The sequence below is a fragment of the Gallus gallus genome, chromosome 1, assembly GCF_016699485.2.
Source record: "Gallus gallus isolate bGalGal1 chromosome 1, bGalGal1.mat.broiler.GRCg7b, whole genome shotgun sequence".
Classification (NCBI taxonomy): domain Eukaryota; kingdom Metazoa; phylum Chordata; class Aves; order Galliformes; family Phasianidae; genus Gallus; species Gallus gallus.
The window spans coordinates 177,225,083-177,251,450 of NC_052532.1; the positions used below are offsets into that span (position 1 = coordinate 177,225,083).

The following is a 26,368-nucleotide window of genomic DNA, read 5'->3' on the forward strand; positions in this document are numbered from 1 at the left end:
CGACAGTTGTACATGAAGCCAAGCCAGGCAGGTGCCAGGCCGTGCCCTCTGCTGACTGCCCAGAATCCTGTGGTCACTGCCAGAGTTATTTGCTGCCTCTTTTGACCTACATCCCTTAAGCCCATTTGTTTGCCTTATCCCCTAAGTACACCTTGCCTTGGAGAGGACGTCATTGCTGCTCTCCAGAGATGTAATTACAGTGTGCAGAGTCACAGTCACAGTTCTGGAGGACAGGCTGATGGCCTTCATTACTTTGTCAGGGTGTCCTTCCTGCTGTGAACTGTGCTGCCCCATTGTCATTGTGCCTTTGACCTGAGTCACATTCAAACTGTTTTAGTTACATTGACAAGTCCAGTCTGCGTGTAGGAATATGCTTAGGCCATAGAGAATTTGAGAAGGAAGTACCAGTGTTTATGTGCCTTTGCCGGGCATTCTGACATGGGGCTGTAAGACAGTCTCACACTTTTCTTTCTATAGTATATGAACACCATTCAGAGCGAGGGTGAGCTCACACTGCTATGCTGAAGAAAAGCAGCAAAAATGTGTCTGGCCTAGGACAGCAGGGCAGCCTGGGAGCTGAGTGTAGCTCTGAACAAACTCCTCTTGGAGAAGAGGAGGCTCAAGGGAGACCTTATTGCCTTCTACACTGCCTGAAAGGAGGTTGTGCTGAGATGGGGGTCAGCCTCTTCTCCCAGGTAACAGCATTGGACAAGTCATAACGGCCTTAAGTTGCACCACGGGAGGGTCAGGTTGGATATTAGGAAAAACTTCTCCAAAAGCGTGGTTGAAAGCTGGGATAGGCTGCCCAGGGAGGTGGTGGAGTCACCATCTCTGGAGTTTTTCAAGCAACGTGGAGGTATGGTGCTTAGGGTTCAGTGGGCAGTATTGGTGGTACGTGACGGCTGAACCAGACGATCTTAGACATCTTTTTCAATCTTTGTGATTCAATGATTCGTAGCAGTCCTTATACAGCATTTATGGCTTTGAGCTTAATAAAGCAAATACATTTAGGAGAATACACTGAAACCTGCCCCAGTGATTGGCACTGTAAACACATTGGGGGCCCAGCGCAATCTAAATATCAAATAAAAATGCGCTTATCTGTTACGGATTGCAAGGTTAGATTGCCACTGAGTACACTTCGGTGGGGCATAAAAGGCCGCCAGGCATCCGGAGGCTTTATTTCAGACATGTGGGGCTCACTAGGGCCACGTAAGGAAGCGAACCCTCGCGCTCTCGGTCACAGTCCCCGACAGCGGCGCAGGAGGGGCCGGGGGAGCGGGGTGTCCTCGCTGCCGGGGGTGTCCCTGGGGCCGGGCCGCCCCGCCCCCCGTCCCCGCCCTCCTCCCGCCGCGGCGCCCGCTGCCATAGCGATGCGGGAGCGGGCAGCGGCGGGGCCGGGTGCGGGCAGCGGGGCCGCGCGGCTGCCCCCAGGTAAGGGCGCGGGGTGGGTGCGCGCTGAGCGCTGAGCGCTTCGGTTCCTTTTCTTCCGATTCCTTCGCGTTGCATTTGTTCTCCTCCCTCCCCCTGCCGCCCGCCCGTTCAGGTGCAGAAAGCGGCTTTCTTCGGGAAGTTCTCTGCCGGGACTAGCGGCGGGTTCTCGTCCTTACTTTCATTTTCTTTTTTCTTTTTTACTTTTATTATTGTTATTATTATTGTTTTTTTCCCGAGCGGTGCGGGCCGGGGCCCGGAGCTTTGTCCGCTGCGCGGTGAGGGGTCGAGCAGAGCCCCTCCGCGCCGGGCGGCCTCACGCTGCGGCCGTGTGAATGGAGGGGATTAAAAGCGGCGATGCGGAGGATCTCCGGCGTCTCTCTGAAACACGAGAAAACCCTTTTATCCCCGGAGGTTCGGAAAACTCCTTTTAAAGTTGCACTCGGGAGGGAGCTGCCGGCCCCAGAGCCGCCGCGCTCCGTGCGCTGCCCCGCGGCTGCCGGCCCCATTCTTATGGAGATGCGCAGCCCCGCTGTGCCCCGCGGAGGGGGAAGGGGCCGCGGCCCGGGCGGGCTCAGCCCCCGCCCCGCCTGGTTGCCCGGGGCCACCTCTCCCCCTCTCCGAGCTCCCAGGCCGCCTGGCCCGGGTGCAGACAAAGAGGAGGAGGGGGCAGCGCTGCCTCCAGCACCGCCGCTCCTCGCCGTGGTCTGGGGACGAATCCCCGCAGCCCGTGGTGCCCCGCAAGCCCCCGCCCTTGCCTTTGCCCCCGCGAGTCCCCCCTGGAGGCCGTGTGGGTGCTCGGCTCCCGGACACCCCGCCCGGTGCAGCGCATCCCGGTGGCTCCGTGGCACCGTATTTGCCCCACCACCGTTTCAGCTGCTGGCGCTGCCTGAGGCCAGAGCTGTGCCCCCCGTGTCACTCCGGGGTTACCTGCAAGGAAACAAAGGCAGCTGGGCGTCGTGCGGCCTCCCCACGGCAGCAAGTGCTGGGAAGACGTGGGTCTGTCCTTTCACTGTTTGAGTGCTAGATTGTATTCCGTGGCCAAGCTCAGTTCTTTCAATGGAACTTCTCATCTGTGTTGCCAAACAGTTTTTTCTCTCTCAATATGTGTGAGGATTACACGCAGTGTTCTAAGGTAGGTGTGGTAATACTATTGAACTTATTAGCTCATTAAGCTTTAGAAAAACAAGCACATACTTAAATTATTCTGGTCTCCTAAATGGCCAACAAGTGCAATTATACTTTGAGGGTGTTATTAATGTCCTCTCCCTGCTTCAGCGCACCTTTGTGCGGATGGAAGGAACTCCTTGAGCTCACTCGTGTCATTATTTCTTACAGTGAGGTCCAAACTTCTTTTAGCAGGGGACTTTGTACTGAGATTTCCCTAACGGTCACCTTTGTGTTCTTGGCACAGGCGGTGCAGCCGGAGGAGCTCAGCTCAGCTGGTGAACGTGGGAGCAAGAGGAGCTCGAGTGCAGCAGATGTGGGCCAGGCAGCGAGGGCAGCTGCTGGGGACGGCGGTGTGGCTGTGAGCTGCCCCAGCCTCCAGCTCCATGCCTACAGCATCGAGGGCATGACCACATTTCAGAATGGCTGTGGGAACAGCAACGCCATCGCTTGTATCGTGATGGATAATAAGGAGGCTCCGAACCTGACGACCTCTGTCAGTCATAATGGGGGGTACAGCACCGATGGCGGTTGTGAAGAGGAAACACAGGATGAGAAAATCAGCCCTTCCAAAATCATGCGCTTCTTCTCCACCCCTCGGAAACGAGCGAATTCCAGCTCTGACAGGCCTCGCTCTCTCATTTTGATGGGCAACTCTTCCACGTGGAATGCTTTATCTTCCATCAGGAAAATGGGGTCTTTCAAGAAGCTGAAATCATCTGTTCTGCAAGGGATTCAAGCAAGGGAGTGCCCCGATATCCTAAATGAGAACGGTGTAGGCAAACACAGTTCAAATGGGGCAGTGGTGAGAGTTCAGACTAACAGGTATTCCTATTCGGGGCCTTTGCAGGATTTCCAGAGTGCAGTGGATGGTTTGGCGTCCGACTGTTCTGATGCTGAGGAAAGCGATGAGTCCTTCCTGAGGAACACGCACCGCTCACGCAGCATCCGACGGGCTTATGGTGCCGGCCGCATCAACCTGCTCGACACGGATAAGGCTCAGAGCCACCACAACGGCACCAGGCCAACATCTCCGGTCCTCGCAGAGCCAAAGATCTGTGAGATTTTGGTGAAGGACTCTGAAAACAACAGGATCATCTATCGGAGAAGCAAAAGTTCGGATAATTTGAACTTTCTGAAGAAAAGCTCCTTCAAACGGAAGTCCACCTCAAACCTTACCGACCTCAAGGCCGCGAATGAAAAACAAATGCCAGCAAGGACTGTGAGCGTTACTTCTGCCGACTCAGACAAAACAAATGGGAACCCCGAGAGGAGATCCAAGCGATGGAAGAGCCCCATCAGGGCAAAGGATTTTGACCGAGTTCTGAAGCTTGTCAGTAACGTTACAGACGTTGCGTGGAAGAAGGATGGCCCTAAGAGCGCGGCTCCTTCTCCCAGCGAGCAGTCCCAGAGAACAAGGTCAAACAGCAGACTGCATGATGACTACTCCCGCAGGGTTTCCAGTAGCACGGATCATGACAGAAAGAGGTGCACCTCCTCAGCGTCTAGTCTAGATTCTTCTTCACCGGGAACACCTTGTCTACAAAGCCCTGTGGCTGCTCAGGATAAAGAGGCTGAAATGAATGTAGCTCGTGCTGAAGACAAAAACCTCAGGACATCTTCGGGTATCGCAGAATCCGATAGCTTGTCCCCTACTCTGAGTGACATCGGGCCATTTCCCAACGAAGTGTTTGATACGGACTCGGATGAACCGAAAGCCCCCCAGCAGTTTGTATGTGATGCTGAACATCCTCACATCCCTGTCAGGCCGACTGCTCCAAAACCTCAAAGCCCCAACACGGAGAAAGTGATGTGCAATATGGATTTCCAGTGCTCAAACCATCATAGCACACTGTCGCTGAGCTCCACGGAGAGTGAGGAGAGAGGTGAGGTTGGGTCAAAGCTGGGCAGGAATCCCGTCTGCTTCCAGGACGCTGTGCAAACCGTGTACTATGATGATGGAAATGAAGACAGTGGCATCAGCAGTCACTCTCAGCTGAGCCTCAATTTAGCCCCTGGTGCAGAAGAAAAAAAGGAAGAGGTAAGAAAGAACGCAAAATCCTTTAGAAGTTATATATTTATCCATCGGGTTTTCTCTGTATTAATGCAAAACAATGCAAACAATGCAAAATAACCGGAATACTAATGGCTATTGCAGCTTGTTATTGCTAAAATATGCTGACAGCAATTATTTTCTTTAATATATTCTCTTTGGAAGCTAACATCAAATTATTTTCCCTTTGTGCATTAGCATCCAAGAAAGTTTTGGCAGCCAAGCTGTTCACGTACATTTTCAAGGGCAGCTTATTACACCCTGCAGTTATACCAGCTTGTCATGTGGGCTTGTCAGATTGTGCCAGCCTGGGCAGGGTCTGGCTATGTTTCTTCCAAGCCAAAAGGTCTCTAAGAAGCCTGTACGTTTGGAAATAGCATTGATTCAGTGCGAAATGCTTCTCCTATGGCAGCCTTGCAGAACAGGATGGTATTTGTAGAGCAGTATGTCTTGAAATATATGATACAGAAATTTAAACATTCAGTTGTTGTCAATGTTTTCTTTGTGCACTGGTGGCTATGCTGAATGCAAGCTATTTGGATATTTGCTTGCCTGCTTTGAGCAGCAGAGTGTGTTGCCACTGAAGCATTAGAGAAGGCACCAGCACCCCACTATATCTAACTGATATTTCATACCCCCAGTAGATCAGTAGCTGTGCTAAAGTAAATGCAGCCCTAAAACTGAAGCCCTGTGGAGGGTGTGTGTGAAAACCATTTACAAAATTAAACTGCCAACGCTTTTAAGCCGCCTTGGTTTCACTGAATGTGTCATATACCTTAGCTATGCACACACTTCAGCCTTCCATGCTAGTCTTACCATGTCTGTGAAGCTGTTTTACTTTTTAGTAAAGCCTGGCAAGGTTTTTACGAACTAACTGTGGATGGTTACAGAACTTACTGATACTGCCAGTCTGCTGGAGAAGAGCAAGTTTGCTTACTGTAACGCTTACAGCTATGGTAAGAGTGGAAGATAAGCCCAGTATGTGCAAACACTGGGGTCCTGGGATCATTCCTCACCCACAGTGCTGCCACATCCATCCATCCATCCCTCCATCCCTCCACCCATCCATTCATCTTTCAATACTCTCACACAGGGGTATGCTCAGGGAAACACTTCCACACTGCCAAGGGGGTGAGAAGCTGTGATGCATCCATGTGCCAGTGATGCATCTCAGGAACAAAGTGAGAGGATTAATGCTACTCATCTACCATCTAGTGGTGATCTGGGCTCATGACACAAGAGAAACACCTTGTCCTTTCCCTTGATTCCCCAGAAGCCAGAATGCCTTTCAGAGGTTCTTAAATGAATGTCTGCATTGGATGGGTAAAAGTTACTACAGCTTTAGTTTTAACACGACATTCTGTTATTATCTAGCATGCAATTTAAACTTTATGTTGTAATATATTTTAAGTTATTTGTGAGTGCAATTTAGTGCTCTCTTAAGTTGCCTAGAGTATGCTGTGTGCACCGGTAGCTGTTTGTGTGGGGGCTGCACAGATGGTGTAGGATGGAGTCCTTCAGGAGATGGGGGAAATGACAGGGACAACAGGGATAGGTCCTGTGCTCAGCAGGGCTGCAGCGAAGGGACCAAACCCCCTCCTTGTGTGGCAGGCACTGCACAGAGCAGTCTGTGTGCGGCTGTATGGCCCAAATGGTGCAGCTGCACCCAGATTTCCATTCTGATCCAAACAAGCAATGTTGCTGGGGGTGGGTGCAGGTACAGATTGGAAGCATGAGGTGTGCAGGACAGGGTTACTGCTGTCATACTATGCAAGGGGTGCTGCCCTCTCTTCTTCCAGACCTGCTCCCCACCCCATACACAACCCTACAGCCATGGCACTCAGCACGAGCATGAAGCAGGAAGAGCAGTGTGGTTTCTGCCTACCATTTCTTTGCAGGGTTTCATTGTACTCCTCCTTACTACTATGCATAAAGGTACCTTGGTACCAGAGATGCCAGTTTTTTTTAATTGGAGCTCATTCAGCCCACAGGCACTGTGGTGAGTGCCACATACTCACACAGTGAGGTCATTGAGGTTTGAACTTTTGACTACATTTCATTTTTAATTCGACCTCACACCTCTGCATTACAGAGCTGTACTCACCCAGAGCATTGTTTCCTTGACAGTCAGGTGCTTGGTTTGCTCTCTGCAATTGTTTGAGTTGTACTGCTGAGCTATGCAAATCCAAAATTTTAAAAGACTGAACCTTAAGTTCATGGGCAAATCTACACAGTTTCCCTGCTTCACGCATCTTCTTTTAAATGTGGATTTAATGTAAAAGCCAGCATGTAAAAGCCATTAAAATCTCTGTGGCTTGGAGACGTATTTCTCTACAAAGTGCTCAGCAGCCAGGCTCACATCTCCATGCACGCCCAGATGTGGAAGCTAGCCAGCATTTCCCTAATGCTGTGAAGATGATTTCATGGTATTCTCACAAGGAGATCTAGCAATTCATTTGAATTAGTGTCATGGCTTTTTATCCCCGCTGTGATTCAGGCTTGACATCTTGGCACTGCTGTCCCATTGGTTTCACCTGAAGGCTGCAGCAGGTGAGGTGTTTGGCCTTCTCAGTTGCTGGTCTCTGCAGGTGGTGCTTCCCAGGGAAGAGCTGACTAAATGCAGCCTGGGTGTTAAACTGGAGGTGTGAATCACCAAAGCTCATCTGTGACAGTCCATGCTCTCCCAGTCTCTGCTTCTGACAGTGTCTCCCATACCCCAGTAGGTTGCTTTTGAATAGCATCAGGAGATGCTTAAGTACAATTTCATATTTGGACTGTTTTACATAGCTTGTATTTTCCTGAAGAAAAGTCCCATGTCAGTGTACATAACTGAACTTTTCTCTGGACTGGTGTATGTCAGCCATGAGCTGCAGAAACAGCACACTCTTCTGTGCTTGTGACAAAAACCCAGCAGTGAATTATTTGACATGTTACCTAGTGTTTCGCAAGCTCTTGGAGCACCTGCTGTTTAAGCTGCCTCGTTGGCATCTGGCTTCATGTTACACTAGACTTCCTATTACTTAAATGCAACACCTTATCTACATGGCTGTAAGTGAATGATAGTTTATAGCGAAGAGGTAATTCTGCTGTACTCAGCTGGGTCATATTTTGTTTGCAGATTATATTTTAACTGCTCTAAGATCAATCTGTTGACTCACTTATGCCCATGCCGTGCAACATTCAGTAATCCTACCTCATCCACACCGTGCAGTCCCCCTGAGCTCAGCTGTTTGCAGGGTCATGTGGCTGTAGCACAGGACTAGGATGGAGTTGCTGCTGCCATCTTTTCCTTACAGGGCTCTGAATATTGTGCACAGACGGCTTAATTTGGGGTAAAGCTCCTGGAAGAACTGTTGGAGTGGGAACATGAAGATTCAGCTCTGTCCTCAATGTTCATCCTCTGGTAGTGCCAGGTCAGCTGCTCTCAGCTTCCTGAGCTCTTAGTGTTGTTATTCATCCTCCAGGTCATCCACTGCAGTTAGGAGCGTGGCTTAATCACCTTAATTGGTATGACTGAAAATGTGCTAAACTGTGAAGGATTAAGTAAGTAAGTGTGAGAACTTCTTCAGCTGGGTTGATTTCTCCCAGGGAAGTCCTAAGCACTCTGGTGTCACTCCCGGTGCTGCTCTGGCCAGGGACAGCAGAGAGCACTGTGAGAGGCTCTCAGCAGCGTCTCTGATGGCAAACAAAGATTTCCATTAGACTGAGAGGTGCTCTGAGTTCTCTGGGCTGCCTCATACGTTGCCACACAGTGTTTCCACCTTTCAGGACATGCTCAAAGGACAGTTTCCAAGAGCACTCACACAGAGCTTAGCCAGAACCCAGCGTGCCTTGCAAAAACCCCAAACTGCAAAGCTGCTCATTGAAATGATACAGCACAGAGCTCCCAAAGCACACACGCATCTTTCTTCCTGGCATAGCAAAAACTCTACCAACTCACTGCAGCAAACACTGCCTTTCAGGGCAGCCTTTAATCATTTGCTGCTGTATCTTCTGGTAGGAAAAGGAAAGCAGTGGTAGACAGAAATCTGATTTCTGGATCTGGTTATGAGTAACTGCAGTTCGGAATGAAACTGTTCATTCCTAAACACTGGTAGAGTAACATGAGATTGTTATCCCTCCAAGCATATATGCTAAGAGGGGATATGCAAATGGACTTCACTGTGTTTGCCCTGGAGGAAGGTGCTGCACTCCTGCCTTTACTGAGTGTCTGGTACTTGGCTCTGGTGCCCTGAAATTTTGGGTACTGCCAGGTGCTGCTCGCATAGGTCAGGGCTTACACCCCAGGCTGTGGAGTGCTGCCTCGGGCTGTGCAACTCGTGTATCATAGAATCATAGAATATGCTGAGTTGAAAGGGACACGCACAAGGACCATACAGTCCAATTCCTGGCACACAAGATAATCCAAAATCCAAACCCCATGCTGAGAGCACTGTCCTAATGCTCCCTGAGCTCCAGCACTCGTGGCCGTGCCCACTGCCCTGGGCAGGCTGTTCCATGCCCACCACCCTCTGGTGCAGATCCTTTCCCTCACCCCCTGCAGCTGCCCCTCCCCTGCAATGGCACAGGTTGCCCAGAGGCTGTAAGGTCTCCTCCTTGGAGATCTTCCAAAGCTGCGTGGACATAGCCCTGGGCACTCTGCTCTAGGGGTCCCTGCTGGAGCTGGGAGTGGGCCTGATGGACCCAGAGGTCCTTTCCAACCGCAACCATTATGTGGTTCTGTGAGATGGTGATGTCTGAATGGAATGGAGGCAGCCATTGCGTTTTCTCTGAGCCACCGGCGCTTGCCCTTTCTGGCACCTGGGGGCTGCTGGGGGTGTAGCTGCGCCCCTCATGCATGGGGCAGAGGTGGAGCACAGCAGGCTCAGCTCCTCCAAGCCTGAGCTCAACCACACCCTCACGCTGTTCTTTAGCAACTAATAGTTTGCAGACTTCGAGTTGCCCAAGGCAGCTCCACCCACTGCAGGCTGCAGGCTGAGACTGTTTTTGGGACCTGTTGGCTGCTTGGGCTTGGGTTTGGGCTCCGGCAATGAGAGTGTGCTCTGGAAGGGTGGGGAGAAGGGGAACCAGGGAACCTCCTTCTGGAAAGATACTTAAGAGTCTGACAGCTTTTTATGTTCCACTTCGTTTGCAGAAAGTTCCGCTTTCAAGCTGTCATCTGGCTTTTGAGGTTTGCCAGCGGATGTTACAGAAGCTGCAGGCAGACTATTACAGTTGTTTCACCAAATAAAAGGAAGATGGCTATTTTTAGTCCTCCTACATGCTCTGGGGTGTTCCAAGTCTTGATTTAGAAGTTTTATAGGGATTATTTAGGGGCTATTAATGCTTGTACATCTTGAAAGTCTCAAAAGATATCAGTGCTACTTTACTGTATACTGCACGCTAGCTTCTAATTTAGATAGTGAATTAAGAAAGAAACAGCGTTAGAGCATCATCCAGCAAACCCCAAATATCAAGACACCAAAAAGCTAGTGGAAACCATTTCTGTTTTTAGGACACTTGCATCTCATATGTCTGATGGGATTCTTTCTGCAAAGCAAACACATGTCCCTGCATCTCCCTTTTGCCAGTCAGAAATGTGCTGGCTGTACTTGGCTTTGGAAATGCGTTAAATGACAGAGGGGAAGATGAAGGAAATAATAGAATCATAGAATCACTCAGGTTGGAAAAGTCCTTAAAGGTCATCGAGTCCAACCACAACCCAACCATACTACCCTCACTCTAACAACCCTCTGCTAAATCATGTCCCTGAGCACCACATCCAAACTGTTCTTAAACACATCCAGGGATGGTGACTCAACCACCTCCCTGGGCAGCCTATTCCAGCGCTTAACAACCCTTTCTGTAAAGAAATGTTTCCTGATATCCAACCTAAACTTAGCCTGAACAGATTGGAGTCAGGAGATCTGCTGGTCATTTCCAGCTCAACTGTGCTCTTCCTGTGTCACTTGAATTACCAAACTGCTTTGTGTCTGCTTCTTGTCTTTGAAATGTGAATATTGCAGAGGTGAACTCAGTAACCTTTGTAAAGCATGTTGGGAAAGCACTAGGCTTGTTGATGGCGATAAACATGCTTTCAAGGCAGGTGGAAAGAAGCAAACATGCATTAAATATGCCTTTGAAACGTATGGCCATCTTTGCTTTGGGATTGTATCTGTATAGATCTTCTGATGTGATTTATTGGTAAATTTATTAGTTAAAATTCCATAAATGCTTTAGTGCCAGCAAATCCCTCAAGTAGAATTATACACATTTTTTCTAAGTTCGAAAGCTTCCAAAACGAGTGCTTACTGCAGAAGCTTGCGTTGCTAACGGGGACTGATTCTTAGCACATTAGGAATCAAAGAAATGTGATTTTACTGTCTTGCAATGCAAATCTTTTGTGCATGCATCCCAGGAGCTCACACCTCACACTGGCATAGTGCAGCAGTAGCGCTGTAGAGGTGCCTCTCTGAAGCAGTGCTTTGTAAAATTTCAAACTGTGGATCCACCCAAGAAAGAAAAATGACAAACTGTCCTGCTCTAATGGCTTTGATTCCCAAGCAGCCACAATTTATGCTACAACTGGAATGTTGCATTACTTTGATTTCTTCTGCTTTGCTTGTTAGTATAGGTGTCAATGCATGCGGTTTTATATAGCATTTTTGCAGCTGTTTCACAGATCGTATTCCCATCTGACAGACCACAGGTCAAATAGCAGTGTACATTCCAGGGACAGATAATCAATGCATTTATTTAGGGCTTTCTCAAAAGCTAATTAGAAAGAGATGTGTGTGGGCCACTGGAATGGAAAGACAAAGGTGATGGTGCAACTGGCATTCAATGAGAAAGATGTAAATGAAAAGTTTCTTTCTGTAAGTGAATCGAACAGGTTTAATAATTCAGGTTGGTTTCTGATGGAAGATGCATTCGCTGACTGTATGAATAAGTGTTTTTTTAATACAATAAAAACAGTCATTTCCGTGATAACCACTGCTGTGATGGCAGCACTGGAAATTGTCAGTCCTGGTGGATAAGTGGAAAGTAACTGGGCTCTGATTACACTTCAGGACCTTTTAATAAAATCTGGGAGGAAAGCAATAAATACACTTTCTCTAGGAGGCTCTGTTGTATCCGGAGTCTCCTCATCTCTGTGTCTGTGACAGCAGATTGCTAATAAAATTATTGATCACGTCCATAAACAACCTTCTAACCTCAGTTAGTAGTGATGATAAATGAACTACAACTAGTGTTCCCATGCTGCTATTTTGCAACAAGAAAAAGTGCAAAGGTTACCTTTTATCACGCTCCTGGGTGGAGACACACTGCCTGGACTTTTACTTAGTTAAATGACGGCGATAAATTTATTTACGACACCTGGGTCAGGAGCACTTGGCCCTTCACATTTTTGCCAGCTTGTATGAATTGAAATTCATTTTTAGTACTGCTGCAAAGTTCCAGGAATTTGGCAGTTCCTGTGTTATACAGTGGTAGTTCGTGGATCATGCAGAAATATCAGCTACTTAATAGTCACTGTAATACTGATGCATAGCTGTCGTTGCTAGTATAATAAATGTATACAGGTTAATGTACAACTTTGAAATGAACACAACGTGCACTTGCAATGAAAGCAGAGATACCTACATGAAATAGCACAAATAGCACAGTTTTTTCCCTATAAATACTCCAGAAGCTCTTTTTCCTTACCATTTACAGAACGTGACCAATTATCCATCACATTTCAGCTTTCACTGAAAATATGGCATAATAAAGTATGTTCAGACTTCTCAGATGTTCTTAAATGTTGATCTTCTCTCCTGGCAGAGGGAAGGGTAATGGAGAAAGGAGATGGGAAAAGTCTTTCTAGAGATTTAAGCGTACCCTTACACTTTTATATATCTATAAATTATGAAGTGTTAACTGTGTTGGTAAATTTAGAACATAAAAATACAAACAAAATGTCCCCATGAGCTGATGGTGGGGCTTGGGAATGCACATGGGCAGGCAAGGAGCCTCAGCTGTGTACCGTGTTTATATTGGCAAAACCAGATCAACAAATGCTCACACAGGATTGTTTGTGCACTGCCAGCGTAACAAGTGCACCAGTGGCAGGCGTGTGTTGTGTTGCATTTACACTTGTGGTTTTTTTCCTGCAGCCAAGCATGTCTGTTGAGTATGGGATGATATTCATGATCGGTGTAATTGTACCAGCAGAAGTCCCTCTGTGTAATTTCAGGTAGTGGCAAATCTTTGCCATTTCAGTGATAGAACTTGCATCCTCATAAGCAAGACCATCCATAGTGCACAGGTCAGGTCACAGTCATTGAACAGAGTCACAGAATTATTTGAGTTGGAAGGGACCTTTGGAGGTCATCTAGCCCAGCTCCCTGCAGTGAACAGGGACATCTTGTGCTGCTCTGGAGAGTTACCCTCGCGTTGTGTAAACACTCCCTCTGGAGGCAGTTTTTGGTGCCAAGTTTATGAAATGTACACTGTAGTCTTAAGTAGTAATTGCAGAACCTGGCTCTTATCCAGCTGCAATGGCTAAGTTAAGATTTCAGTGGTTAAACATCTGAGTCGATCTTATGTACATTGGTGTTAATGAGTAACAGAGAATGCCAATGGCAACAGCGCTCCCTTGAGTGCAGCAGTGTTGTACTGGTGCCAGACTGAGGTGAGAGCAGAGCTGAGCCCTTGAAGCTGCCAGACCTGCACTGGGAAATCAGTCTAGGCCAGGTGAAGGTACAACCCAGCTGGCTGTGGGTTCTGTGATGCAGGCATCTCTTCTACCTGGGTTCCTCACAGTATTTTGGCCACTGGCTCCTGGTGCTGCATGGCTGAGTTGTTTTGTACGCCGTGCTGACTGTAGGTCCCACAGATGCTGTTGTGTGGGAGCTCAACTTGATTGCCTGAGCAGAAACACCCAGTGCTTTTGGAGGTGCCCTGGGCCGTTCCCCTGCCCTGTCTCCAGGGTCTGCTTCAGGATGGCCTAGGCCTCCTGTAGGGCCTGCACTGCACTTGCATGATGCATGGGGCACGGAGGTATTGCAGGTCCCTTAGGATACTAAGACATGAAATATTGGTGGTAGGTGGGTGGTTGGACTGGATGATCTTGGAGGTCTTTTCCAAGGTTGGTGACTCTATGATTCTGTGTTTGAAATGGTATTGGGTGACTGTGTTTAGGCAACAGAATCTTGGCCCAGGTTTCCACAGATTACAGTGAGAGCTTTAACATCTAGCTAACATACAGACGATGTTGCAGACATCAGCGTTTAGGTGAGGGTTATCTGGAGCTGAACAGCACCCTAAAAGTTAAGACGGACATGTTCCATAGGAACAGTAGCCAGTAAAAACGTGTAGTCTGGATTGAAGTGAGTGTTCATTTTAAATGGTTGTATCTGTAGAAATACTGCTGGCAGGAAAAATTGTTGAAATACAACTCATACACTGTTATAGGAGTGTCCGGATAAAATTTATTCATCTGTACCATTATAAATCATTAGATCTCTTTGTGTTTGCAGACTTATGAATCTTAACTGAGGGTGCAGCCTGAAAGACAAGATGAATGATCTTGCTTGCTAACACTGGTAACCCTGTGCTGTAGCCTGCCTGGCAGGTGTGAATTTCAGAAAGCCCAGCATGGCCTCAGCTTTCATTAGACCTTCAGTTCTCAGGAATCTTGAAATTCCTTGAAATTTCTGACCAGCACTTAGAATTCTGGAGTCAGTGCGTGACACTTTGATCTTCGCCCTACATTAAGTGCCAGGCGTATTTATACCTATGCCTGTAAATGTCAAATATAAACCCAATTTCACTTGTAAGGAATTAATCAAGGGAAGATCATTTTAGGTCAATGGTGCTACACCAGTATGTAGCTGGTGATAGCTGGAGCTTGCTTAAGTGCCTGAAGTATTGGAGTCTATGAATTTCACGCTGGGTATTTTATTCCTGGCAGTCAGCATCTCTTATCAGGCTCCTCCTGCCTGAGTAGGTCACTTACAGCAGTGTGAGGGTATCAGTCTGGTTTCCTCTGATTTTTGCTAGGAGAGGATTACTATTTCTCTGTTATTACTATTTTTCAGTACAAGTTATGGGTGTAAGCCTAAAAAATACATGTCCCTCAGGATTGTTTATTGCACAGCAGATCAGTCTTGCCGTCATTTGAATCAACTACTGTAGGTGGAGTGCTATAGAAGGAGAACAGTCCTCTCTTTGCAAATGTTATTGCTCAAGATAAGGGTGTAAAAAGCAGATTAGGAGATGACATGTGACGTGTCCTTCCCTCAGTCTAAAAGTGCAGGTCATGAGCTGAACTTTGCCTGACTGGTTATGCAGGGAGTCTATTTGCACTCATGGTTCTTAGGAACAAGACTTTGAAAAACAGAAATATAAGATGACTCTGATGAACTCCTGTCTCAGTTACTGTGTATGTGGAGACCCTCTACCTGTGTCTGATTCGGAGGTAAGAACCTTGTTTAACCTATGCTTTTGCTGCCATGACCTCAGAGGGGGCTTAGGGCCAGCCTCACCTGCTGTGCTGAAGCCATCGGTGTGGCGGCTGGGTGCTCACTTCCTTCTAAATGGCTTCAGCTCAGCCAGTCGTGGGCTGAAAGCTGCAGGGAAGCTCCAGTGTTCTTGAGTGATAGCTGTGACGCCATAGCATTCAGAATTTATGAAAGTGTTCTATGTAGAGGAAATTTCCTGTCGTAAATGGAGGAATTTAATGTAGAACAAATGACATGGATCATTTTTCATATCTCAATTGCACTAATCATATTAAAATGCTATGTAATAATGCTGCCTACCAGTTAAAGTGGTTTCATACAGTGAAATTTCTCTTAAGCTGTCAAAATCTGCCTACTCTATCAGGTGCTAGCAAGGGCTGTGCTGGTTGAAAATGGCACGTAGAGCAGAAGGTAACAGAGGATGAGCCATTTTATACAGGCTTCACTGTAAATCAGTGGTTCTAGGCTAATGGTTGCTTTGAACATGCAGTACCTGAAATGCCTTCATTTCATCTAAAAGATAAACAAATGGTAGCCAGAGACAATCAAAACTCTCTTTGTGGAGTATTTTTTAGCTCTGAACATTGTCAGAAATGCAGTTGGGCAGTGTAAAGATTCTTGATAAGGAAGTAGGCTGATTTTTATTACAAAAAGGTCAGACTTAGTTCATAATTCATATAAGAAATTAAGTTCATAATTCATATAAGAAATTACAGCAGGGTTCACTTGCTCGCAGTGAACTGGAGTTTATCACTTTCTCCAGCATGCAGTCATGAAAATCCAATTCAGAAACACCCGTCTTCCCCTTTCTATTTTTTTTTTTCATTCTGTATAGATGAGCCAGGAAAGGCCAAGGAAACACTGAGAATTTGGAAATTTAAGGCAAAAGTGGATACAAATTTTTATGTGCAATATTTTCTCCTCAAAAACTTCAGAAGTTTTGATAGAGAAGTTTACAGCAGCTTTACTCCATGTGGACTGAAGTCCTTCAAAATGTTGCCACCAATAGGTATTTCAGTCAAGGCTGTTTTAAACCAAACTTGCAGTACTGGTACAAATGTGACACCTATGGACATTACCCTCAGTGGGCCAAATGGACTGCTAAATACAAATGACGTTTGTATTTTCTTAGCTTTCTTTCTGGAAAGATTAATTTTCCTATATTTGCATTATAGTGTTGCATCACTCTTTCTGCTCTACCTGAGTGGAGAGTTAAGTAATTTCTCCCTTCCAAAATGAATCATCTCACTAAACCAATTCACACACAGTCACATAATCTGTAGATGTGACGCTAGAAAGAGTGTGGGAAGGGCGGTAGGAGGAATGTGACCGCTCATGTTGGTTTCACATACAGTTACCTGGCATCAGCAAACCCTCGCACTGAGACTCACAGCTTGTTTCCATCACTGGGTGGAGGTAAAGCAGAGGAAAATGTGCTGGTTTATTTATTTATTTTTTTTTGACAAATGTTATATTTATCGTTTCTTACATACATGAAGTTCTACAAGTGCCATAAGACAGGACTGAGTGAATGCAGTATTCACGATAATGTCAAAAGTGCCTGTAGACACTGCACAGGTCATAGGTGAGTTACTAATGGTATTAGTGATGTTACTTGCCAAAGAGGTGCTGCCAATGTAGTGTTAACTTTACACAGCACAAACAGCTTGTGGTATCTTTCCTTTGTGAAGTTACTGTCTTCCTGAATGGTCAGCTGTATTTATTGTATTTATGGTAACACTTTCTTTTTAGCAATGTTAAGTTGATCTGCCATGTGAAAAACTCACAATTGATTTAAGTGTCAGAAAATTCTGTAGCTTATTTGACTTGTTCACATTTAAAAAGGTTGTTTCTGATGACCATTGGAAGAAGTCCCCATCCCAGGATGAAGAAAAGACAGACACGCAAAGGGTCACGCCCAGGAGATGGGGCTCTGGAAAAAGGTCTCGGCCCAGACCACTCTCAGACTATGGCCAAATGTCAATCAGAAGTATCTCCATACCTGAAGATGCAGTTGCTGTGGAGTCACAGAAGACAGACTGCACGGATGGAGAAAATCAGCCAGGACTGGCTTCTGTTGGGTCTGTGATCCAAAGCAATACAGTAGGCTACTCCAGAGGGCGAAAAAGAAGACCCATCTCTGTAATAGGTGGGGTCAATTTCTATGGAAGCGGTCCGGCAGAAGAAATTGAAGGTCTGCTGACACAAGTAAGATAGAGATGTGCTCTCTGCAAACTGCATAAGACCCTTTCACTTCCTTGTCTTTATCTTCAGCCTAGAAAATAGAATGGATGCTTCCTTTTCTTCCTTCCCTTTTGTCAAGCTGACAGCATATACTCAAATTTCTGCTTTCCTTGTCACTAATTACTTTGTCTTGTTGTTAAAAAGCAAAACAGCATGGAATAAAACTGATACTGTCTTTGGGATATCTTTTTTGTATTGTAAATTAACCTCGTTTCTTTCTTGGAGTGGTTGTTACTTCTCATACTGGTGTGTAAGAGCTCATTTGTGTGTAATACAGCTCTGTATTTAGTTACCTCACAGGGTGTAGACTCTGAGGAACAGAGGAGTACAAACATATGATAATAACATATTGTTTATCAGTCACTTCAAAATCTCCAAAAACAGGTCTGTTCAAACCTGCAGTGACTGTTGTGGTGTTCAAATCTTGGGATTGGTATACTGAGGGTACTTAAAACTAATAAGGAAGTTGCTTAAGAAAACTGCTAATGGTTTAAGAAGTTATTGAAATTAAGAGTTAAGAACACTGACATATGAAAAAATGCCTGCCTGTGCACTTCTAAATTGACCTGATAGAATGTAGGAAGCCCATAAGGAAATAGCAAGTGGTTCAGTTAGCGCTTGATGGATGCCTGTATATACCTACTTGCCTTCCCTATTGGCTTAGGTTAGAGACTGAGAAATAAAAAACATGTGAAATACAAAAATAGCTCCTTTTTTTCCCGGAGGTAGTCTTGAAAAGGTATGATGCATAGAGGAACTTACTGTTCTGTTCATAGTGATGGCCCTGTTTTGTTGGTGTTTAAAGAGCTGCAGTCTCTGAGGCTTTGGTAATGCTGCAATGGTAAGGTGTCCTCCACATTCTAGAAAAGCTGTAGGACTCCTTCTTGAAGGAGCTGTCAAGTTAATAAAGCACAAATTCATTATTAGTAAGTAATAAAAGAAATAAAAGAATGTGATTCCAGTGGCTACTAATATTATCTGGAATCCTCTTTAACTTCCTCATACTACTTTTTCTGGAAAGACCAATGCAGTATTATGTATGGGTATGCTAGACCCCTGATTGAAACTAACTGCTGAAATAATGTCAGTACTGCATTTTCAGTCTTCCATGAAAAGCAGTTTTTAACATGAATTGTTGTATTGCACATGTTTTCTTTGTATTTTCTTGATGAACTGATAGATCCTGAAGTTTGTACCAGCAGAATTGTGGCTGAAGCCAGTGGAGGTTTTCCGCAGTCCAAGGCCATGTAACTGGGATATTTTTGAAATTAATTTTATCTGTATTTAAAAGAGGAAAGCTCTCATTACAAATTTTAGGTCATAGAATCATAGAATCCTTAGAGTTGGAAGGGACCCTTAAAGGTCGCCTAGTTCATCTCCCCTCCAACGAATAGGGACATCCACAGCTAGACCAGATTGCCTAGAGCCCAGTCCAGCCATTTTACCCACAAATACATGGATTTCAAGGGATATTGAGTATTGGCAACATACTGTCTTTAAAACAACCCAAATAATTCTTGCTTACTATGAAATTAATTTAACATTCCAACCCCTTCATTTACTGCTGAAAACAAATGGGTATTTCTTCAAACCTTGCTCACACCTTACTCAGTTATTAAAGAAGGACTATCTATCAGGGCAGCTATTTGAGTTGATTCTTTCTTTACTCAGATGCTGCTGCAAGAGCTGGGCTTCAGTGAGCACATTGCTGGGACCACAGTACTATGGCCAAGACCAAAACTATGGAGCATTTTTAAACCAAATGATGGCTTTCACGGGTCTACCATGGAGTGACAGCGCTAGGGAGGGAAGGAATCTGGATTAATGCCTTACAAAAAAATATTAATTGCCCTTAAATAAATAACTTTGTTATTTAATTGGCCGATTACTTGTCTGTAGTGACTGACATTACTTCTGTTAGCTATACGAAGCAACAGATCTGACTTACTCTTTATTATTGTTTAGCAATAGGATCCTGAGACGTTGCTAGGGTACTGAGGAAATGAAGTTTGAAGATGAGGTTGCAGTTACATTGTACTAAATGCACACTGGGCTTTTTGACAATCCTTTGTCAATTTGTAGCTGAAGCACATTTGTAGCTGAAATGTTAAAAAAAAAGGACTAATGAATCAGGAATACATGTGTAGATGTATTTTACATGGGATTTTGAAAGACTGATCTTTACCTTGCTGATATTTTCCTGAAAAGCTTTGAAAACTCAAAAGAATATTTTAGGAACGTAATGTTAATTCCTTCTTCAACGTGTTTTGATTTTGTCTGACAGCTTAGGTGTGAGATACAGTTTTCAAACAATACTAAATCGTTCATTTCCTAAGGAAGTGTCAACAGATAGATCATAAAAAAAGCCCTGATGTTTCAGATTACTTAATGAAAGGGCCTATGAACAGTAACCACTACATGATAAGAGAAGATTAAATATGTCTTTCTTTGAAGTTTGTATGATGAGATTTTGCTGTTCAACATGGAGAGCTTATGCCAGGTCATTCAACCTGGTTGATGTGAAGTTGTTCAGGGATGACATAAAGTAAGACTCAATTTGCAGATAGGTGGGTTCTTTAATTATAATGAAGCAAATGAATTATTTGACTAAAGAATATGTCTTCTACATAAACTTAAAAGTAAGCTAAATATAATGTCTTTTTAATGTGACTTCTGGGATATTCAGAGCCGGGGGATCATTTAGACTATTATTTTAGTCTTACAAAAAAAATCTATTTTACTTATATAGAGGAAAAAAGCAGCCTAGGAAATTCATACGGCTTCCAGCAGTAGCATTATTGGTCATTCTTACAGTATTCAGATGGGTATTTACAAAGCTAGCCTGAAATCAGTTAGATTCCAGAGCATTTAGGTATGGAGTATGACAGGATGAAAGTTACATTGTGTGCCTGATTGTAAGGGAAAACTATAGAGTTTTAATGTAACACAGAACTATAACATTACAGATTGCGATGATGGTGAATAGTGTTTAAGAAACCCCAGGTTGTGTGAGGTGGGCGTGTTTGCTGCCCCGTAATTAGCTGGACTACCAGCAGGAATTGTCCTTCACACCATGCTGTACTCAGTGGACCGATGAGTGATTTGGCTACTAACACTGATGTTTCATGTTTTCCCCGCAGCCCACCACGCGGCCGCCCGTCCCGGCACACCAGGTGCCCCCCTACAAAGCTGTCTCTGCCAGGTTCCGGCCCCTCACCTTTTCACAGAGCACTCCCATTGGCCTGGACCGCGTTGGGCGACGGCGGCAGATGAGAACATCTAATGGTGAGAAGTGCAAGTCCTTTTAACTCTGGATCTCAGCTTCTTGCCCCGGTTTGGCCAGCTCATAGCTCAGTGTGAAATAGGAAATGGTGTAGACAAACTCAGTGACAAAGCTGTGCACGGTTAGGTTGCTTAGTTTTAAAACTTTCTCATCAGCAGCTTGTCCTGTGGTGCTTATACAAACTTTGTTCTTCACACCTCCTCTGTGCTCTGGTTTACTCTTTTGTGCCACTTGTGCTCCTGTATTTTCCACTTTGTGTTCACATACTTGCCCACAGCTAATACTGAAATATGAAGGAAATAAGGTATAACATGCTTGAGTTCACACTCAAACCACACCACATGTATTTAAAATATTCTTTGTTATGCATTCAACTTCACTTCCTAGGTAGAAAAACCTTAAATAATTGAATAGCTTGTTTCTTTCTGAGAAGTGTTTGCAGCTGCATTTGCTTACTCAGAGATGAAGGTAGCCCAGCCAGATTTCTGGTCAATGATTGGTAGATTCTTGGAAAAGATTGCCTTTTTGGAAGCAGTACTCTTTATCAGGCTCTGATACGTCTTGTGTGGTTTTTTTCTATCATTATTTCTTATTAGCATGAAATGTTATCTGTAGGTAATGTAAAGTCATATTTAGGTGAACATTTCTTGGCAGATGAGAAGAGTTTGGGTTAGTAGCAATTGTGTTCTTTCATGGTGAGCATCATTTGAACAGTTGTGTTTTATTGATGAGGGTTGGAAACAAGCAAAATGTTCACTTTAGAGCCTTCACTGGCACAGAGTTCTGCTGGGAGCCTTCACTCTGCCTCCTTGCACACAGAAACAGTAAAGATGTCTGAATCAGTGCCTGCTATGACTACAACAAGTTCAGCAAGACCAACTGCTGGGTCCTGCACTTTAGCCACAACAACCCCAGGCAATGCTACAGGCTTGGGGCAGAGTGGCTGGAAGACTGTGTGGAAGAAATGGACCTGGGAGTGTTGGTCTGTGCTTGGCTGAACACGAGCCAGGTGCACAAGCGGCCAAGAAGGCCAATGGCATCCTGCCTTGTATCAGAAATAGTACAACCAGCAGGAACAGGGAAGTGATTGTCCCTCTGTACTCAGCTTTGGTACCGCACCTCGAGTATTGTGTTCAGTTTTGGGCCCCTCGCTGCAAGAAAGACATTGAGGCCCTGGAGCGTGTCCAGAGTAGGGCAGTGAAGCTGTGAGGGGTCTGGAGCACAAATCTATGAGGAGCAACTGTGGGAATTGGGATTGTTTAGTCTGCGAAAGAGGAGGCTCAGGGGAGGCCTTATCACTCTCTGCAACTACTGGAAGGGAGGTTGTGGCAAGGTGTGGGTCAGCCTCTTCTCCAGCATAACTAGTGATAGGATGAGAAGGAATGGCCTCAAGTTGCACCAGGGGAGGCTCAGGTTGGATTATAGTTAAAATTTCTTTGAAGGAGTGGTCAGGTAATGGAATGAGCTGCCCAGGGAGGTGGCCAAGTTGTCCCTGGAGGTGTTCAAGAAACATTTAGATGTACTGAGGGACATTGTTTAGTGGGGAAACATTGGTAATAGGTGGACGGTTGGATTAGGTGATCTTGGAGGTCTTTTCCAATCTTGGTGGTTGTATGATTCTGTGATTCTAAGCAGGAAATCTAACAAAAAGCATTTTTCAGTGTTTCTTTGGTAAAATTACACTTGCGTTTAATAGTCAGTACGTGGTTTATATGATTCCAAGCTAAATTTTTGTTGAGTAAAATCCAAATTCTGCTCAAAAATCTGTCAGCGACAAATCAATTTATAGAAGAACATTTTAAACTGCATTTTCCTTACTAAATATTAGGCAGTTTTCTGCAGAAAGTGCTCTCCAAGAAAAAGAGATTAAACTTGCTTCCTATGACAAAGAGATAGATTATATATACAATATTAGCGTTTCCATTTTTATTATAGGAAAACATCGGGAACTACTTTAAAACCCATGTCTGGGGTGTGTCATTGCTGTGGGTATCTCAGCATACTTAATCATTCAGACTGGGCATAAAGCTGAATTGCATCTCCTTTTGCAGTCCTTGTTGCAACCATATGGTATCTTGGTCTGTGATTTCAAAAAGACTCCAGAAATTAACAGTTTTTCTTTAGAAAAAAAGAAATTAATTATCATAGAGAAGAAACTTTATTTATTTATTTATTTATTTTGAGTTGTCCTTTCCATTTTGTATTTGTTAATCACATGAAATGACATTAGTTACCCTAGACAACTGCCTGAGTGCAGTACATTTCCAGGTATTTAGCTTTAGAATAGCTGTTCTCCTTAATATAAGCATCAGGATGATGAGTGCTCAAAGCAAGATTTCTGCCAGTTTTCAAGATAGTGAAACAATACTGATTACACTAGATGGGACTTTTATGACTTGTTATAATAAACATAGAAATTGAACAGGAAAAACTTCTTTAATCAAAGCCCTGAAGGCAAGTGGGAAAGCAAATGGCTTTGCAATTAAAGGGCTGTTGCATAGGTCTTCTAAGTAGCTCCAGTAGAAAATAATGAAGTGACTAGTGTCACACATTCTGGTCTCTTTCCTTTTTCTCTTAAATTCACAAGGCATTTCCTTGTCTTTGAACATGTGAGAGTTTTTTGTTTGCTCATGTACAGTGAAATTTGATAACACAAAAGCCTTTTATTATAGACAGAAATTCTAGACCCAAGCCTTGAAAACCAGCCGTATCTTATTTTAGTGACTTGTTAAAGCCTAATATATTGTATGGCTACTTTTATCACAGTGAGAGATAGAATTGGAGATTTAAATTTTTAGAAAATTAGCAGTTACAAGACGGTAAGTCTTCATGCTGTAGGAGACAGAAACAGCCAAGACGTAAGGGAAACTTCCCTTGTGACTCTTACTGCTACTCTAGTTCTTATAGCATTACAGTTTTAAATTAATATGAACAAAGTTACCTAATTATCACAAGAGAAGAAATTACTATAAATATCTCAGAAATTCTGTCTTTTTTTACATCCTGTGGGCTTGAATTTGGCTAAATTCATTTGTGAACCCCTTTAGGTAGCCTCAGCTCTGAGTAGGTGGAGTGGGATTCAGCTCAAGTTCAAGTCACCTCAATTTAGTCCAAACTGTGACTATCTACATGAGAGTAACAGTTTTGAACACCCATCACAGGCAGTGGTGGTCTGGGGCCTGATTAAGTTGCCCACCCCAGGTGCCCAGTACGGTGTGGGATACCTGAGTATATATGCACAGGACTGGCAGTTGTGACCAAGAACCTATGGGCAACCTATTCCTTTCATGAGTGGCAGCTAGAGGCCAGTGGGATATCGAAAGTACTTGAAATGGTGCTAAGTACCTATGTTTAAGCAACTGATGGGAGCCCTTAGTAATTTCCCTCAGAGAAGATTTGATAAGGAATATGCTTAGAGTGGACTGAATTCCTCTCTCAACTTGTTCAATTCATGTTGATTGTAACGGGAGTTTAGATGCTGAGTTGAAATGTGGATCTTGCCATTGAGATTAATACATCCTTTTATTTAGCGACACTACCATTCAACTACCATCAATGTTTTCACAGCTCAGTCAAGGTTTTCACAGTTCACCAGGGCTGGGTTTGAGCAGATGTGCAGCTTGTGCAGAGTGCAGCTGAGGCACAAACAGACTAGGAGAGGAGGCTTTCAGGTTCTCTGTCCCTACCACCAGTCAAATTAAAAGCCACCTCAAATTAGTTATTGGCCATGGAAATGAGTAAGCAGATGCTATTAATCACTCCTTGAGAGAAAACAGTTTGCAGCTTGCTACCATGTCCTCGCTAATGCTGTCCTGCTTCCCAGAAGAGCGAGAAGGTAAGTAGGTGAGTGAGCAGGAAATGCATATTGCCAGGTTGCTGCACTGGTGGTGTGTTTGTGACTGTCAGCAGGTGGGTGGAACACGTCTGATCGTGCAAACAGCTCCTTGGTGGCTGCTGCATTCTGTAAAGCTCAGGGAGGCAGAAAGACAGAAACAGGAGGTTAAGGAGCATCATGAAATCCCCTTCCCTGCTGTGGCGCAGGTAGGTGCCCTCGGGAATAGCAGTGGACAGGAAGCAGAGCTGAAGCTGTCAGGTGAAAACTAGGAGACGAGGAGCCCAATGGTAAAATTGTCTGAAATGCTGCCAAATAATGTGCTCAGTGTCAGACAGAGAGGTCTTTGTAACTTCAGGCACCTTCTTGCAGAAAAATGGTTTAAAAAAGGAGATTTGGATTATTTATGGACAGGGGAACATTTGAAATGAAAAGATCCTTTGTTTTCTGAAGCAAAAGAAAAGCAGGCTACTGGCATGCAAATCAAGAGATTATAGAGTAGTTTCCAAACAGAGCATTAGGGGAAAGCTGGCAAGGTGAACTAATACACATTATGGGACAACACATCCTTTACAAGCAATTTAAGTGATCTTGAAATGATGGATGGGGCAGAAGATGGCAAAACTCTACTGCAAAATAGGAACTGTTGGACAAATGTTGCTTAAAAAGAATTTAGAAAAACAGGAAACCCTGCCACTTGTAGTGAAAATTTAAAAGCGAGATGGAGAAATACACAGATTTTTAAAGAAGCTACATGGCATATGGGTACATAATAAATGTGGTCAAAGGAAGATAGCTAGCAGAGCCTAACCAGCATATTCATTGTGCAAACATATAGGGATGGCAGTTGTACCAGTGAAAGAGTGTCTCCAATGTATTAAAGAAAAACTAACAAATGCACTGCACCAGCAAGTGTCACAGGATCCATGGATTAGTATTGCCATGCCAAAATAGGAAAAGCATCATAACAAGATTAAGTTATGAACCACCTGAGATCACGCAAATGAGAATAAATGGGATGAATTAAGGAATCAGAAAAGTGTCAATGGCAGCAAGCAGTCATAAAAGGAGACTTAGAGAATCACAGAATTGTAGAATGGCTTGGGTTGGAAGGGACCTCAAAGATCATCTCATTCCAATCCACTGCCATGGGCAGAGTTGCCAGCCACTGGGTCAGAGCCAAGCAACTCATCAAGCCTGGCCTTGAACACCTCCAGGGATGGGGCATTCACAGCTTCTCTGGGCAGCCTATGCCTGTGCCTCACCACCACTTAAATTGCTCCTGTGTGTTTTAAGCATTATAAGGGGGAATAGTGCTACATTTTTAGGTGCGCTGTAAATAACTTCTCAGTGCAGCTAAGCAGGAAACCTACAGGAAGGGAAACAATTCTTGAGTCATTCCTCAGGTGTGTAGAGGATTACACATAAAAGAATAGCTCTTTGAGGGTATGTGTTGTCTTACGCTATGGATGTCTGCAGCTGAGCTGGTTGACCCAGACTGGAGGAAACCGAGAATTTGGGGTGTAGTTCATGTGCCAAATTTAGATGATGGCAGCGATGGTATACACATTGGTAAAAAAGCACCCAAAGTGATAAAATGAACAGTAGACTTGTGAATCTGACATAACATTACATAGAATATATAAATACTGTGAAACTATAATGGAGAGCAACAGCAGCAGAATGGTGGACCCTTATGAAGAAGAGTCAATCTGCATTTTGTAGAGGGATGGGAGGGAACGTCTTTCTGTGCATTGCTGCGTGATGAAGCACTGAGAGAGGAGGAAAGTGATTGGCTTTCTTAAGGGGAGAGATCATGAGTGGAGATGTGAAGGATTGCACCAGTCTTCTGTGTTTGGTGTCTTCACAGATAA

General features: G+C 44.6%; 1 protein-coding gene across 6 annotated transcripts in view; it reads left to right on the forward strand.

Moving 5' to 3' along the window:
• The window catches only part of SPATA13 (spermatogenesis associated 13), a 148,599-nt gene that overhangs the window by 101,381 nt on the left and 20,850 nt on the right, over positions 1 to 26,368 (forward strand). For 2 of the 6 annotated variants that reach the window (XM_015279116.4, XM_015279108.3), the window contains exons 2-4: positions 2,846 to 4,639; positions 16,981 to 17,343; positions 20,520 to 20,664. In XM_015279116.4, the coding sequence (XP_015134602.2) occupies positions 2,846 to 4,639; positions 16,981 to 17,343; positions 20,520 to 20,664 (2,302 nt within the window). Of the gene's footprint in view, positions 1 to 1,390; positions 2,567 to 2,845; positions 4,640 to 14,947; positions 15,093 to 16,980; positions 17,344 to 20,519; positions 20,665 to 26,368 lie in introns of those variants that run through there. The other 4 variants (XM_015279118.4, XM_417134.7, XM_015279143.4 and 1 more) reach the window with 4 other exon arrangements.